The sequence below is a fragment of the Penaeus japonicus genome, unplaced genomic scaffold (assembly GCF_977035675.1).
Source record: "Penaeus japonicus unplaced genomic scaffold, GWHDUDI00000001_assembly GWHDUDI00000035, whole genome shotgun sequence".
Lineage (NCBI taxonomy): Eukaryota > Metazoa > Arthropoda > Malacostraca > Decapoda > Penaeidae > Penaeus > Penaeus japonicus.
Genome location: NW_028234437.1, coordinates 18,327,465 through 18,344,964, shown reverse-complemented (window position 1 = coordinate 18,344,964; position 17,500 = coordinate 18,327,465). Strand labels below are relative to the sequence as shown.

General features: G+C 42.4%; 2 protein-coding genes across 2 annotated transcripts in view; one reads left to right on the top strand and one right to left on the bottom strand.

The window, feature by feature from the left end:
* The window catches only part of LOC122250777 (Ran GTPase activating protein), a 27,903-nt gene extending 20,767 nt beyond the window's left edge, over positions 1-7,136 (top strand). Inside the window, exons 8-12 of the mRNA XM_086531285.1 lie at positions 2,762-3,030; positions 3,256-3,441; positions 3,673-3,801; positions 4,989-5,107; positions 5,731-7,136. Coding sequence (XP_086387411.1) covers positions 2,762-3,030; positions 3,256-3,441; positions 3,673-3,801; positions 4,989-5,107; positions 5,731-5,797 — 770 coding nt within the window. The 3' untranslated portion in view covers positions 5,798-7,136. The remainder of the gene's footprint in view (positions 1-2,761; positions 3,031-3,255; positions 3,442-3,672; positions 3,802-4,988; positions 5,108-5,730) is intronic.
* Positions 7,137-7,625: 489 nt separating this feature from the next.
* LOC122250779 (uncharacterized) lies at positions 7,626-12,010 on the bottom strand. The gene is made up of 4 exons (XM_043012390.2): positions 11,850-12,010; positions 10,132-10,237; positions 9,155-9,247; positions 7,626-7,918 (listed from the first exon to the last, which is right to left on the bottom strand). The coding sequence occupies exons 1-4, from the start codon at positions 11,861-11,863 to the stop codon at positions 7,784-7,786; spliced, it is 348 nt and encodes a 115-aa protein (XP_042868324.1). The 5' UTR covers positions 11,864-12,010; the 3' UTR covers positions 7,626-7,783.
* Between the last annotated feature and the right edge of the window lie 5,490 nt (positions 12,011-17,500).

Sequence of the window (17,500 nt, the reverse complement as noted above, 5' to 3'; positions counted from 1 at the left end):
CCGGAATGATCCGTGGGGGCCAAGTGCACTGGGCAGTGCCAAACGGTGGGTCGGGAGGACGGAGGCGAGGAATTCCCCCCCGGGCGGGCCGGCCCGGGGGCTGAATGTGATGACCTTGTGGGTGGCCAGCCAGGAGCTGGCGGAGGTTGTCGGCGGCGGGTGTATAGGGCCGGATCTGGGTGGGCGATGTGAGAGTGTCGTGTGTGTGTGGGGTTTTTGTGTGTGTGGGGTTGGTGTGTGTGTGTGTGTGTGTTTGGGTGAGGGTGTGTATGGAGTGGTGGTGGTGGTGTTGGTGTTGTTTGTGTGTGTGTGTGGAGGTGTTTGTGTGGTGTGTGTGTGTGGGGTGTGGGTGTTTGTGTGGGTGTGGTTTTTATGTGTGTGTGTGTTGGGTGTGTGCGGATGTGTGTGTTTGTTGTGTGTGTGGTTGTGTGTTGTGTGTTTGTTTGGGTGTTTGTGTGTGGTGGGGGTGTTGTGAGGTATGTGTGTTTTGGTTGTGTTGTGTGTATGTGGTATGAGTGATGTTATGTGCGTTTTTGTGTTTGTGTGTTTGTGTTTTTGTGTGTGTTTGTGTGTGTGGTGTTGTGTTGGTGTGTGGGGGGGGGGGGTGGGGGGGGGGGGAGGGGTGGGGGGGGGGGGGGGGGGGGGATATTGTGTGGATGTGTGTGGTTTGTTTTGTGTGTGTGTGTGTGTGGTGTGTGTGTGGGGTGTGTGGTTGTATGTGTGTGTATGTGGATGTGTGTGTGTGTGTTTTTGGTGTGTGTGTGTGTGTGTTTGTGGGTGTGTGTGGTGTGTGTGGTGGTTGTGTGTGTGTGTGTTGTTGTGAGTGTGTGGGTGTTTGTGGTATGTGTATGTGTGGATGTGGGTGTGTGTGTGTGTGTGTTTGTGTTGTTTTGGTTGTGTGTGGTTGTGTTTGGGTGTTGTGGGGGGGGGGGGGGGGGGGGGGGGGGGGGGGGGGGTTTGTGTGTGTGTTGTGTGTGTGTTTGTGTGTATGTGTGTGTGTGTGTGTGTGTATATATATATATAATAATATATATATATAGGTATATGGTAATATATATATATATGTGTGTGGTGTGCTGTGTGTGTGTGTGTGTGTGTGTGTGTGATGTGTTGTTGTGTGTGTGTGTGTATGTGTGTATTATGTGGTGTTGTGTGTGTGTTTTGTGTGTTGTGTGTGTGTGTGTGTGGATGTGTATATATATGATTTATATATATATATATATATATTTATATATATTATATGATTATTTATTATATATTAAGATAGTGTGTGTGTGGTGTTGGGTGTGTGTGGGTTTGTTGTTTTTTGTGTGTGTGTGTGTGGTGTGTGTGTGTTGTGTGTGAGGTGTGTGTGTGTTTGTGTGTTGTTGTGTTGGGGGGGTGTGTGTGTGTGGTGTTTGTGTGTATGTGTGTGGCTGTGTGCATATGTGGGTGTGTGTGTGTGTGTTTGTGTGTGTGTGTTGTGTGTATGTGTGTGTGGTGTGTGTGTGTGTGGGTGTTTGTGTGTGTTGTGTTTGTGTGTAGGTGTTGTTGTGGGTGTTTGTTTTGGTGTGTGTGATTGTGTGGGGTGGGGTGATGTATATATATTTATAATATTAATGTATATATATATATATATATATATATATATTATATTATTAGTATTATATATATTATGTGTGTGTTGTGTTGTGTGTGTGTGTGTGTGTGTGTGTGTTTGTGTGTTGTGTGTGTAGTGTGGTGTGTGTGGTGTGTGTTGTGTGTTATTGTTTGGTTTGTGTGTTGTGTGGGTTGTTTGGGGGGTGGGTGATGTTGAGTGTGTGTGTGTGTTGTGTGTGGGTGTGTTGTTGGGTGGTGTGTGTTGTGTGTGTGTGGGTGTGTGTGTGTGTATGGTGGAGTATGTGGTTGGGTTGTGTGTGTGTGTGTGTGTTGGTGTGTTTGGTGGGTGGTGTGTGTGTGGTTGGTGTGTTGGTGTGTGTGTGTTTGTTGTTTGGTTGTGTAGGTGTGGGTGTATGTATGGTGTGTGTGTTTGTGTGTTTGGTGGTTGTATTATGATGTGGTGCAGGGTGTTGGTGGTGGTTTGGTGGTGAGTTGGTGGTGGGTTGTGTTAGTGGGGGTGGTGGTGTTGTTTTTATATATATATATATATATATATATTTGCATATATAATATGTATATATATATGTATACATATATGTTTATACAATTATTACATAGATGCTATATATACCTTATATATATAAATATATATAACATATATATATATATATATATATATATATATATATATATATATATATATATATATAACATATAATACATACATACAATTACATATATACATTACTATACATTACATACACACACATATATATATATATCTATAATTATATATATATATAATATAATATATATATATATATATATATATATATATTTATATATATACATATACATATACATATGTATATACATATGTATATGTATACATTTCCTGCTCTTGCAAACCTTGGTAGATGTCTAAGGGTTTTGAGTCGTGAAAGACAACGTTGAGGATAAAGATAATTGAAGGGTTTTATGTGATCTGTGACTCCATGAGAGAGGGATATTATGGAAACCTTGAAATAGAAGGTAGAAAAAAAAAAGATTGAATGAGCATGGTTTTAAGGTTAAGTAATATCTTCCTGCTCTCCTCTTTTTGTTTTCTTTATTTTAACTGAGATAGGGTTTTATAGTCTTTCCACAAATACTCAAGTGATATATTCTTACATATGCCAAATAGGTGAGGATGGACGAGAAATGCTGGTGAGCCTGTTGAATGACCTGGGTCAGTTAGAGGCTCTTGACTCCCTTGAGGATGACGAGGATCCAGATAGTGAGGAAGAGGAAGATGATGATGATGATGATGAAGATGATGATGACGATGACGATGATGATGATGAGGAGGATGATGAAGAGGAGGATGTAGAGGAAGAAGAGGAAGTTGAGCAGGTGCCTGGAACAGGAGTGAGCCCCCTGAAGCGTGCAGAGGCTGTTGTGATTCCTGTCAAGGTAAATCTTGCCAGGTGTGCAGTAAGGAAACTGACTATAAAGTTCCAAGGCTATGAATGCATGATACGTTTCTTAAGAGTAAACAATCATTTATTGCAAGTTTTTTCATATAGAGAATTGGTTAGAGATTTGGTTCTGAATTTTTCAAAATAAGTATGTGAGGGAACTCCTGTTTTCTCATCCAAGAGTGGAGAATAAAGGAGCCTTGTGGCATAAATTTTCCAGTGCACTGCAACAGAGTTCTGTGAGCAGCCAACAGCTGCAAGACTTCTTGGTTTGGGGAATTCTGGTCCATCTCAGTTAGTTGAGGAGGCTAAAAGATTGGCAGAAGGAACAGATGAAGCCTTTATCAACTGCTGTTTGAAGATCTTCATGCGAACTGGATCAATTGCCACATCCAATAATGGAGAAGTATGTTTTTCATCAATCTCATAGATCTGTATGAAACTGTTTCCTTTTGCAAACAACCCAGTTTCTTCCTCTCCTCCCTGCTGACAGATATAAGAAAAGCTATTCAATTTTTTTTCCAGATTTTATTTGAGCTAAAACTTAGATTAATGTCTGTGTCCAGAATTAATCACTGTTGTGAAATCTTACATTGAATCTGCACAGAAATTAATTGTGAATTCTATTTACCTACAGGTTCAGAAAGCAGTAAATGCTGCTACAGAGCAACTGGCTAAGGCAGCATTTGCAGCTGCCCAGAAAAACGATTCACTATCCCTTGCCACAAACAGTCTTCTAGTCCATTTGGGACTCATTAAGTGTGAGGTAAGTCTGTTGGTTTGGATTTATTAGATTTCTTTATAATAAGTATTTGAATTTTTTTTTTAAATCAATGTTTCCATATTTTATTCTTTGTTTTAAGGCACATATATGAGTAAAGGAAAGTAACGGTGATTATAGATAATGAAGTAGTGTTCTCATCTATGCTTCATAGACTTTTGTGCATTGACAAAGGTGGTCTGATAAATAGAAGTCCATATGGTGATGTTGTAATGCATATCGACTACACTTACCTTGGAACCATGTGAACAGCGTGAGCTAGATTTGTTAAAATGCCAATTCACAGAAGATCACCTCTAAAGGACGGCTAACCACTTAAATGTACCATTAGAATATCATATAGATTTGTGATATGATAAAGTAGTAGAAATATCAGTGAATTGCAAGTTAAAATTTAAAGTACTTTGTAAGTTGCTGCACAACTGTTCACACAGCTTCAGTCAATTTATATAGTATTTGACTTGAGGCTTCATGCAGTCACTGTTATAGTTATTAACTATCTGGAAAATATGTACCCTATGTTCAGGATGCATGCGAGTATTCTACCTGCAAATATTTTGGTCAGAATTTGGCAATGAACTAAGCAAAACTTATCAATGAAGGATTAAAGTGCAGAAACATGTAACATGTATACAAGTTATTTTCTCAAAACTTGCCAACCAGCTGATTGTTTTCTGTTTAACTGGCATTACATATTACAGTAATTGATTATAATGATTTTAAATATTCAGAATCATTAGTGCTATGATCAGTTTATGTACCAGAATGATGTAAAGAATGGCAAATGATTATAGGAGTTGTGTGCAACATTAGAGCTTGTTTAGACCCAGGTAACGGAAATGGGATTTTTTTGTGCAGAACAGAGAGCAGCGACCATTTTCATGGAATGCGAAGGTGCCATTTGAATTCAGGCCTCCCCTTGTCATGGCATGTACATGTATAGATGCCATTAATCATCATTGGGTTAACAAACATTTAGACAAAGTTACAGGTCTGTAGGGCATGAGAAATTTGAAGTCCATCTAGGATTAGTGAAGGAACTGGATTACAGCTAGGCAGATTAGTGAAGCTCAGCTTGTACCAAGAGCATGCCACATTCCCCAGTTCACTAAGTACAGTAACCTACTGATATTACAATTATCAATATATTAGTTGTGCTTTTTTGTATACAGGACAAGAAATTCAAATTGGAGTGGGACCTCAAAGGCTGCCTGATTGCTCTGGCCACTATTGTGTCCTCACCCCTCTTCCCAGAGCAAACAAAGAGCACGTTGCAACTCTTCCTGTCCAAGTAAGTTGGTGGTAACTACTTCTATGTACTTAGTACACAGGTTTTGAAACATTATACTAACAGTAAAGGTATATCATTTCTACAGGAAAATTAGTTTGATGTAGGTAGCTTTTCCAACCAATTCCTATTCCCTTCTTGCTAGTTTTATTTAATTATCTTTCAGATAGTCATTAAAGTTCCTAAAAAACTATATAAACCATATATACATAAGTTTATAATTTTTTTATGAAAATATTTTATCATATTACAGTTTCAAAATTCTCAGTCCAGGTACCCTGTTCTATTAACCCACTCACGACGGGGGCATTCTAGCCTTGAATGTCACAATGCCGGGGCTTTCGAACGCTTAGGCCTAAATCAATTAAATGGCTGGCACATTACTGTGCCGCTCGGCAACTGGGCTTTTGAATGTGCGGGTTAACCCATTGGTCGTGGTATTAAAAAAAGGTCTGTGCAGTAGGATGCCTATTTTACATATCTGGTATGGTGCCATCCGCGTCTACGACCGACTCTGCCTTTGCATCAAATCATGCCATCCGCTGCTAATGGGTTAAGAAATTAATATCACAAAATTACCCATTTGAAAGAAGGATAAGGACTGACTCTAAACTTTTCTCTTGCAGGCCTAACCCGAAGTTGGACGTTTACACTCAGGAGAAACACAAACTAATGGTGGCACTCTTCCAGTGATAACTTCCAGTTATAGATAACGACTATATCCAAGACAATTATTGTGATCTTTAGTAGTGTTTATGAATGTGTAAAATAATGTCCATAAGAATGTCAATTTATATTTTTGTTGAGTGCCACATACTTGCTTATTTCTTCCTTTTTAACCCTATACCCTCTTGGTTTCATTCACAAATAAATGGAGTCAGTGCAGCCAGATGTATACCAAATTATATGTATATCAGCTAAATGTTTGTCCAATTAAATTATATGCAGCGAGTTCTTTATGGCTGAAAAGGATTCATTCATTGGGGGAAAAAAAAATAAAATTGTCTATTGTCCACTTTGAATAAATTCTATACAATTGACACCCTTCAGTGGGATTTTATGGTACAAAAAAAACAATGGCTAGTTTGGGTATAAGAAGTATTAGAATTTTGAGAGTGGTTCACATTGTAAAATGTCTATATTCTTAGTATTTCCTTTTCACAAAAATAATTAGTTCTCTTTAGAACTTCAAAACTAAAATGTTGATATGATAAATGATATTCCATGTTTAACATTTCAGTCCATAAAAGGTAAATGAAAATAGGTGGTTAACCCTTTACATTTTCTATTATGCACTACAAAAAAAAAAATCATCAGATTACTATTTGCTAGACCAGTATAAGATGTAATCTAGAATGTAATAGTTTGTATCAATATATGCAAATTGCAAGGAAAGTTCATGACATGAATGATGGAATGCAAATTCTATATTTTTCTACACAATTTATTGTCTGTTTTGTTGAATATGGAGGTGGTAAATGAAAGCAAAGGTCATTTCACCATTTGTTGCAATCCCATATCTATTGTGCCAAGATTTGTGCAATACACAAATTAATGGGAGTCACTGCAGTTATGCATGGTTGTTCCAGACTATGACACTATGGAATTACAGCATCTTAGGTCCCATGTACACGGGCAAATCTTGCTCAGTTTCTTCATTTCCAATATCCCAGAAGTGTGTGGACAGGGCTTTACTTGAAAATCACATGACATATCAATCTTAGAAGCCATATGAATTGTCAAAAGTGTTGAACTTCAAGTTACATGCAAATTAAGCTTCTTCCCCGGAGCTTTATATTTATAATTGGAAAAAAGATTTGTGGGTAACCTAAATTTAATTTGCTTCTGAACTGGATAAAGAAGGAAATTCAGCTGGAACCTCCTTGTAGACTCTTTCAATAGTTAAGCTATCTTTCAATATAACTACTTAGAGAGGCATTATTCTTATATTAAGAATCCCCCCCCCCTCCCCAGTGATCTTTAGTTCAAAGGTTACCAAAGAGTCATCTTGAAAATAAAATGCCAAGTGTAATGGTCTTTATTTTCCCTTTTAAATAAATTAAATCTTACAATGACCCAGGTGAGCAATACCAAATATAGGCATTTTAATTATTTGAATTTAGTGTATTGCATTGTTTATGGGTACAGGAAATATTAAAAGCTTCCCTGGAGACAAAAGCTGTGTCCTGACGGATGAACTTTTAAAAGCTTCCCTGGAGACAAAAGCTGTGTCCTGACGGATGAACTTTTAAAAGCTTCCCTGGAGACAAAAGCTTTGCCCTGACGGACGAACTTTGTTCTATCAGAAATAGAGAAAACCTGTTTTTACTAAGCTTTGTTCACCGCTTCTAACATCACATCGAACAAAGTTTGACAAGCCCGTGTCACTGCTGCCTAAAACACCCGTGTTTTATTTCTATCACCTGTGCAATGAACTAAAACCTTTTAATACCAGTAATGGGATCAATATTTGGTAGGCTTGAATTTTTCACATTCTTATCAAGGATATACAAAGCGTAAATTCGCCATTTTCCAGATTTTATTTGTAGACATTACGTATTTTATGTCTCTTTATGGATGTTTGGTATTACGTAATCACGTACAGTCAGTGCGAGACTAACGCTGTTTTAAGTTAGATTTTGATTTAGCGCCGGAGAACGTATCGTGAATCTGGAATGCTCAGAGACCAGACAGCATTGCATCCAAACCCTCGTAGTGATCGATGGCGTCGAGGAACAGGTTGTGGATGGCCGCCGCTTGCTCTACCATGGCCGTCCGCGCCTCTCGTCGCTTCCTGGAGCCGGCACTCCCGATCTGGGAATAAAAGAAGATTCGAGTAGCATTTAGAGAGATTTATAGTAGATTACATTGCTCTCATTTGAGGATTTATGGGAACAATTCTTGTGGCTTGAACAAACTCCTTTCATATTGTGCAAAAATAAAATTTCGAAAATTAATACTATATTTTTTGGGGGGATGAAACGAAACAAAGTATTTACAAAATCTTCGTCTTTACTTTATCATTACGAAAATGGAAGTTACTTGGTACAGTTTTCCCCACTTTTTTATGATGGTGGTGGTGGGGGGGGAGGGTGTCCCATATTTAGGTAACCCCTTTTAACTTGGAAAATCAACATTATGGTAATTTTATCGATTTTTTCCCCTCACGCGCGGGACACTCCCAGCATGTATTTCATGGGAGTTATTTACAGGCAAAGCGAATGCACTCATGCAAGACACAGCAATGCAGATATTTAATAGTATATGTTGAACAATTTTAATTTTTCCTTTTTTGTGCGCATTTTCTGCCGAATGGATGGGCATGTACCATAGGAAATGCAATACAGTTGCACAAATTGACTAGAATTTAACTACATTATGGCGAGTATTTGAGGAATTGAAGCTCAACGTATTTTATAATTTTATCAAATGTAATGCTTATACTTTCGCTCATTACGAGAAATTATTCAGCAATTTTATACTTTGTGGGTGGGCAGTACCCCGTCATGAAACCCCAGAATTTAATACAGACAATATGAACATTAGAAAAAGTGGCGCAAATATTAAAATTCACTGAAATTTCCACCACGGGATGGAGCTCTTTAATATGAAATAGTGTACCGAGTTGATTTCTTTCATTTAACGGAAGGACCTTGTGACTGGATACAATTTTTTGTCCCAGCATGAAATCGCGATCTGTAGTACTATTGCAAATACTGCAAACGAACTCTAATGCCACCAAGGTAAAAATTACCATTTCAACGTATTTTCAATAACGTACATTCCTCCCACAGCAGAACAGCCCGAATGCAAGAGCAAACACCAACACGTTTACAAATACAAATACAATATAAATCACAAAGATAACATTTCAAGTAAAACTTATTGTTTATGGTCTCATTATGGCGCTTCCGTTTCGCCCGAATGCAAATGCATCCATCATGCAGTTATTCAGAATAACGTTTTATTGAAACCCGCGTTTTAAATGAAGCTACTTTATGTAGTTTTTTTGTCACACTATGGACATGATTGAAGGTTCATTCATCTTACGTTTAGATTGATGAAATTGACAATAGGATCCATGATACCAGGGTAGATGAGCAGGAGAGTGAGCAGGGCAGATTCTATAATAGCCAGTGTCACCTGTTGGAAGAGGGTGGAATTAGAAAACTATATATGCGAAATGCACAAGGTTACATCAACATCGAAATACTCCAACCTGATTTACTTTGTGAAAGCTACAGGAAATATACTTGTCTACTCACTCACGTCTATTCATCCATTTGAATTAAAGCTCAGTAAAAAATGTTTCATTTTATAATAAATACATTTGTTATAAATGTACATATATTTTTAAAAAATGTATTAGTCCTTTGACGAATGAACTAATTTTTTTTCTTCTAAGTACTGGCTGAATACTGATAATTTAGTGCGAAAAATTCCTACTGTGTTTAACGTCAAAAGATTTGAACAGGTTTATTGCACATCATAACTTTCATAACTACTAGGTGTGTGTTTAATACCACCTTGCGTGACCATCAAAGTAATGTATAACCTCCTACAACATGTATGCTTGAGCAAATAGGTTCAACCAAACTTAAAGTGACATTACTAGCAAAATTGTATTCCATTCTCGGTATAAAAGTTTTGGAAAATTTTAGAACGCTACAATGTGCATGTATCAGTGGTTTGCAATCCCCTAATTACTCAAGAGCATCTTACAGCAAGTGCGCCTTCACCAAGAACATAATCCATATCCCTATTGGCTCAATATGGGATTCCCTCGTAAATAAAAGAGTTATCTACCCAAATCAACCAAATCTTCCTGTAATCTGATGGATTGATTACTAAATTATCTGCCGCGTCAGCAGCTTGGTCATTCGCAGGTAATCTGATGGTTGGGTTTTAGGAGCAGTCGTGAAAAAGGGCGCGCACACCGAAAAAAATGGCAGTTAGAAAAAAAATACAAGTATATAGCGAAAAGGCAGCAGGGAAAACACAAGGGAGGAGGAGAACGATGCACGTACTTGTGTTATCCTTCCTGGTGTCCACACGGCCCCTGTAGTCTGTTCGCTGGAGTCCTGAGCCGCCACCAGCACAAGACTAGCCAACAGGATTGAAGCCAAGGATAAGCTGTAAAAGAACATTTTGTTTAGTCTTAGCAGAACCCAAAAACCCAACATGTACTTCCCTCAACCCAATACATGCGTTTCCCTCAATTACTTGACTAAAATTCCTATTGATGTCGCTTCAACTCTATAACATTAATATAAGACGAACATTCCCTAAAAAACTGCATCAAGTAACAACTAAACAGGAGTATCTCAGGATAATCTTTCAACAGGGCTGGAAAGGACAGCCTCTTTTGGACTGAAAAAGTTATAAAAAATAAAGCAGCACTTATACCAAGCCAAACTAGAGGTTAAATATAGCAGACACGCCTGAAAAGATTTCTGCGCAAAGATTAATACAATTCCATTTTAACGAACAGTGTTAGGTCAGCTTTCAGAATAGTCATGACTTGCGCGACCTCTTGGATTCTGCACCAAGAGCTCTAGAAAAGACCAACAAACCTTCCCTGTGTTCGACAAGATAGAGCTCTAACAGGAACATCTTGACAATATGCATGTAGAACGTTTATACGTCTTTTTCCTCCGAGTTCGAAGCATTGCTGGATTTAATTGCACGATCATAGATAGCGGGCTTAAATAAGCGATTGTGGGCTTTCATATTTTATAAGCAAATGGGCCATCTTACTGCGGTCCTATTCTATACATTCCGCAATTAGCGCGGCTCGCCGATCTACTCGAGACGCTTACTTGCACGCAGTTTAGTACCTCTATGTCGATACTCTTCTGAGTGAAGGCCATAATGACAAGAGCAAAAAAAAAAAAAAAAAAAAAAAAAAAAAATTACCAAAAAAATAGCGACTGGTGTCACACACCACTGATAACTTCACTCCAGGCAAGATTACTTGGATATCGAAAGAGTGAAATTTTACCCATAACTTTATCCGGGTTATGGTTTAGTCAACTCGGATACAAAGGTTAAATTTAGTAAGACGAGACCATGCCTTGCATGCGGTACCGATTGCATCACTAACAAACCACTATGATTTCCTGTCAAAGGGACCGTGATCGGGGCAACATTGTCGCCGGTATCATCTTTCTGTAACCAGTCGTAGGTGACAAAAAGCGAGTCTCTGGGGATGAATCATCAAGATTTATTCCATTCCTCAACTGATACGATGGATTTTGACATTTGGAATGCTATGGGAAATCACAGCAATAAACACGGTACTCAGACTGAAATTTACGTACATCCAAAATAGTTTTATGTACTCGTATTAACGCTAACGCGGAAGGCTTCTTTATCAATAACTCCCTAGTTTCAAAATATTTTTCTAAACCAACGATACGGTGAGTTGGAAAGACTTAACAGGACCTTTCCAGGTAATTAGGTTATATATGTAGCTATGCGTGCGGTCCGTGTAAAAGGCTCGTCACGCATATTTGTAAAAAGACCCTTTAACAATGAAAATAAGTACCACCTCATTAATTTCTATTTTCAACACTAGCACCACGCCATTTTCCCTCGTTGCACAAAAGAAAGAATATGTTTACCTTTATACAAGTACACGCATGGCAATACTGCAACATTCTTGGACAAAGATATTCCACATTCCAATGTCCCATCGCACAAAAGCACATCCGAAAACAACAATGCCATTTGCCGAACTACTTACATTCTAAAGATCATGGTGATATATATATACTGTGCTTGACGACGCGGATTACAGATACCTCTAAATGATACACAAAGCTCTGGCACTCTCCTACTTTGCCGGTCCGGGGAAGGAACTGAGGGCAAATTCCAGAGATCCTCACTATACCTTGCGCACCGGCTACTTGTCACCACATCGTTGGAGAAAGAATACTAAGGCATAACTGGAACGACCTTGTTCGGTTATTAACGTGACGAAATGTCTGTTCACACTGTTATTAGATTTTTAAAATCTATAAAAAAAACACAAAAAGGAAAATTAGTTTTACAATCAGTAGTGCTAATCTCAATTTCGTGTAAAAATGACATCAATAAGAATATTATACACGCTTTTCCTTGTGACAAGACTAGGCAGGCGGGATCTTTCGTTACACTCGACATAAAATTAGATTTGTATTGATGATACTTCATCGGATATTTTCTGCTTGAATTAGAAAGATACCTTCAAGGTGAATATTTTCTTTCGTTGTATTCTGCATCTTGCCATGTACTTAAATAATTTCCATTTTGTTGATTTTGATAACCCTTCGATATATTCTAACCTGTAATTGCATTATCTACGTTCTCCGATTGCACATTTGTACAATCGAGAATGCATTTATAAGGTATTTAAGCTTAAGGAAGAAAGCTAAACTAGGAAAGTTACTCTTGTAGATAAAATAGATTAACGAGGAGAGGCCCTAGTGGTTTTAGCTGAAACATACAGAAACGTTTGACCATGAGTTTCTGTGTAAAAATCCGCGGCAGCCGTCCTCTTTCAGGATCTGCTTTCCTTGCATACTTGTGGGAGGCGGAGAGTGAGCAAGCGCGCGTGCGCGGCCGAGTGCCTTATCTCATGTTACCAAGCCGTCGTTACCTCAAAGATTAAATTACCTCCTTCGCCTCACGCGGCCACTTGCAACGACGCCTTGGCCAGGTTTCAAAGGCCTAAGACCTCTCAACTTTATACCATACAAAGGCCTTCTTCCCCTCCCTTCCGCCCCCGCTGACCATTAACACGTCATTTGATCGTTGCTGACCCCGCGTGACGTCAGGTGACTGCCAGGGTCACGAGGTCCAGGTGGGGCGCCGGTGACATTTGTTTGGAAGGAAACAAGGGGAACGAGTAAAGAAGGAGTAGAAGGAGGAGGAAAATAATAATGAGATGAAAGAGAAGAAAATTGATATCTAGAGAAATCTGATTTAAGGCAATAATACTTGTATAAAAAGTGGTATAAGTAGTAATCGAATGAAAGAGTAGAAAAGGAGAGATAGAGATAGATAGATACAGATAAAGGAGAGAGAGAGAGAGAGAGAGAGAGAGAGAGAGAGAGAGAGAGAGAGAGAAACTACAAAAGATGGACAACTTCTCTCTAATAGAGGCCATACGACCTGAGACAGCCAATCGAATTCCTGAGCAGCTGATAGTGCGTGAGCGATGAAAGGAGGGGAGGAGGAGGGGGAGGGACCTGCCTGTCAAAGGGAGGGGGGGGCGACCTAGCTGTCACGTGTTGAGATGGTCCAGAGGCGCGTGCCTCATTCATTACACGCACGCACACACACCACAACTGTGTGTGCACAATTGCTCATATGATGATGATATGACCGAAAACTTACTCTTTATGAATACATGAGGTACATCTGTAACTACTAAAATACCTATATCAACTCAATTACACAAACATTTAACCTTCTTGGAAGATATCACATTAAATAGACTCATAAACCTTGGCAATGGAAGTTCCCCCATCTCAGCTTTACACCTGGAAGTACAACACACAAAACATGCAAGGACAAAAAAACAAAACAAAAAAACTCTCTTAGGAAATCCTCGCTGCACACAATTCCGAGACATCGATTGGTTTACTCAAGTATTCATACCTACTTAATTATTCATGAGAGAGACTGACATTCATTTCATAGTGTTTAAATATTGTCGTCAATGCCTAAACAATTATGATCCATCATCACTTTAGTTATCATTCGATTTTCATTTTTTAAAGATTTTTTCCATTTCCTAGCGGATCATCCTTACCTATTTTATTCTTGTTCATTTATTTCATATACATAATCCCGCTCAGAAAAGGCTGAATAAACCGTACAAGCGCATCTGTGAAGAAAGACGATATGTGTATCAGATATGGACACAAACCTTCCCATTCATCGCTTTCCATACCGGTTTCTAAGGGGGAGGTGGGAAGGGGGGGGTTAGAAGGGGGCAGGGAAGGTGGGCAGGGGAATTTAGGGAGGGGAGGGGGGAGGTGGGCAGGGGGGGAGGGAATTATGAGGGGGAAGGGAAGGTGGGCAGGGGAATTTAGAGAGGGGAGGGGGGAGGTGGGCAGGGGAGGGAGGGAATTAGAAGGGGACAGGGGAATTTAAGGAGGGGAGGGGGGAGATGGGCAGGGGAGGGAGGGAATTAGAAGGGGGCTGGGAAGGTGGGCAGGGGAATTTAGGGAGGGGAGGGGGGAGGTGGGCAGGGGAGAGAGGGAATTAGGGGCAGGGAAGGTGGGCAGGGGAATTTAGGGAGGGGAGGGGGGAGGTGGGCAGGGGAGGGAGGGGATTAGGAGGGGGCAGGGACGGTGGGCAAGGGAATTTAGGGAGGGGAGGGGGGAGGTAGGCAGGGGAGAGAGGGGATTAGGAGGGGCAGGGGAATTTAGGGAGGGGAGGGGGGAGATGGGCGGGGGGTGGGAGGGGATTAGGAGGGGGCAGGGAAGGTGGGCAGGGGAATTTAGAGAGGGGAGGTGGGCAGGGGAGGGAGGGAATTAAGAGGGGCAGGGAAGGTGGGCAGGGGAATTTAGGGAGGGGAGGGGGGAGGTGGGAGGGAGGGGATTAGGGAATTAGAAGGGGACAGGGGAATTTAAGGAGGGGAGGGGGGAGGTGGGCAGGGGAGGGAGGGAATTAGGAGGGGCAGGGAAGGTGGGCAGGGGAATTTAGGGAGGGGAGGGGGAGGTGGGCAGGGGAGGGAGGGAATTAGAAGGGGCAGGGGAATTTAGAGAGGGGAGGGGGGAGGTGGGCAGGGGAGGGAGGGAACAAGGAGGGGAAAGGAAAGGTGGGCAGGGGAATTTAGGGAGGGGAGGGGGATGGTGGGCAGGGGAGGGAGGGAATTAGGATGGGGCAGGGGAATTTAGGGAGGGGAGGGGGGAGGTGGGCAGGGGAGGGAGGGAATTAGGAGGGGGTAAGGAAGGTGGGCAGGGGAATTTAGGGAGGGGAGGTGGGAGGTGGGAAGGGGAGGGAGGGGGGCAGGGAAGGTGGGCAGGGGAATTTAGGGAGGGGAGGGGGATGGTGGGCAGGGGAGGGAGGGAATTAGGAGGGGGAAGGGAAGGTGGGCAGGGGAATTTAGGGAGGGGAGGGGGATAGTGGGCAGGGGAGGGAGGGAATTAGGATGGGGCAGGGGAATTTAGGGAGGGGAGGGGGGAGGTGGGCAGGGGAGGGAGGGGATTAGGAGGGGGCAGGGAGGGTGGGCAAGGAAATTTAGAGAGGGGAGGGGGGAGGTGGGCAGGGGAATTTAGGGAGGGGAGGGGGGAGGTGGGCAGGGGAATGTAGGGAGGGGAGGGGGGAGGTAGGCAGGGGAATTTAGAGAGGGGAGGGGGGAGGTGGGCAGGGGAGGGAGGGAATTAGGAGGGGGCAGGGAGGGTGGGCAGGGGAATTTAGGGAGGGAAGGTGGGCAGGGGAATTTAGGGAGGGAAGGTGGGCAGGGGAATTTAGGGAAAGGAGGGGGGTGGTGGGCAGGGGAGGGAGGGAATTAGAAGGGGGCAGGGGAATTTAGGGAGGGGAGGGGGGAGGTGGGCAGGGGAATTTAGAGAGGGGAGGGGGGAGGTGGGCAGGGGAGGGAGGGAATTAGGAGGGGGCAGGGGAATTTAGGGAGGGAAGGTGGGCAGGGGAATTTAGGGAAAGGAGGGGGGTGGTGGGCAGGGGAATTTAGGGAAAGGAGGGGGGTGGTGGGCAGGGGAATTTAGGGAAAGGAGGGGGGTGGTGGGCAGGGGAATTTAGGGAAAGGAGGGGGGTGGTGGGCAGGGGAATTTAGGGAAAGGAGGGGGGTGGTGGGCAGGGGAATTTAGGGAAATGAGGGGGGTGGTGGGCAGGGGAGGGAGGGAATTAGAAGGGGGCAGGGGAATTTAGGGAGGGAAGGTGGGCAGAGGAATTTAGGGAAAGGAGGGGGGTGGTGGGCAGGGGAATTTAGGGAAAGGAGGGGGGAGGTGGGCAGGGGAGGGAGGGAATTAGGAGGGGGCAGGGAAGGTGGGCAGGGGAATTTAGGGAGGGAAGGTGGGCAGGGGAATTTAGGGAAAGGAGGGGGGTGGTGGGCAGGGGAATTTAGGGAAAGGAGGGGGGAGGTGGGCAGGGGAGTTTAGGGAAAGGAGGGGGGGAGTGGGCAGGGGAAAGGGAAAGGAGGGGGGTGGTGGGCAGGGGAATTTAGGGAAAGGAGGGGGGAGGTGGGCAGGGGAGGGAGGGAATTAGGAGGGGGCAGGGAAGGTGGGCAGGGGAATTTAGGGAGGGAAGGTGGGCAGGGGAATTTAGGGAAAGGAGGGGGGTGGTGGGCAGGGGAATTTAGGGAAAGGAGGGGGGTGGTGGGCAGGGGAATTTAGGGAAAGGAGGGGGGTGGTGGGCAGGGGAATTTAGGGAAAGGAGGGGGGTGGTGGGCAGGGGAGGGAGGGAATTAGAAGGGGGCAGGGGAATTTAGGGAGGGAAGGTGGGCAGAGGAATTTGGGGAAAGGAGGGGGGTGGTGGGCAGGGGAGTTTAGGGAGGGAAGGTGGGCAGGGGAATTTAGGGAAAGGAGGGGGGAGGTGGGCAGGGGAGTTTAGGGAGGGAAGGTGGGCAGGGGAATTTAGGGAAAGGAGGGGGATGGTGGGCAGGGGAGGGAGGGAATTAGGATGGGGCAGGGGAATTTAGGGAGGGGAGGGGGGAGGTGGGCAGGGGAGGGAGGGAATTAGGAGGGGGAAGGGAAGGTGGGCAGGGGAATTTAGGGTGGGGAAGGGGGAGGTGGGCAGGGGAATTTAGGGAGGGGAAGGGGGAGGTGGGTAACGGAAGGAGAGGATGGGGAGGGGCTAGGAAGGGGGGGGGGTGACGGGTAGGTAAGAGATGGAGAAAATCCTATTTGTATTTGCATTCATGTATGTATCTATCTATCTGTCTATCTATAATTCCATCTATCTCTGTGTCTATCCACACACACACACAAACACACACACACACACAAACACACACACACACACACACACACACACACACACACACACACACACACATATATATATATAATATATATATATATATATATATATATATATATATATATTATATATATATAAATATATTGATATGTATATATTTGTATAGACATGCATATATATATATATATGTATATATATATATATATATATATATATATATATATATATATATATATATATATATATATATATATAAACATATATATATACATATATACATATATATAAGCATATATATATACACATATACAAATGAATATATATACACATGTTTACTAAAAAAAATGACTAAAAAAGATATCACAGCGATACGACAGACGTTTTGAAACGCCAGGACACTCCTCAGAGATGCCCACGAGCTTTTGTTGTTCGACGTCTGGCCTCTTCAACACAAGCGCATACAAA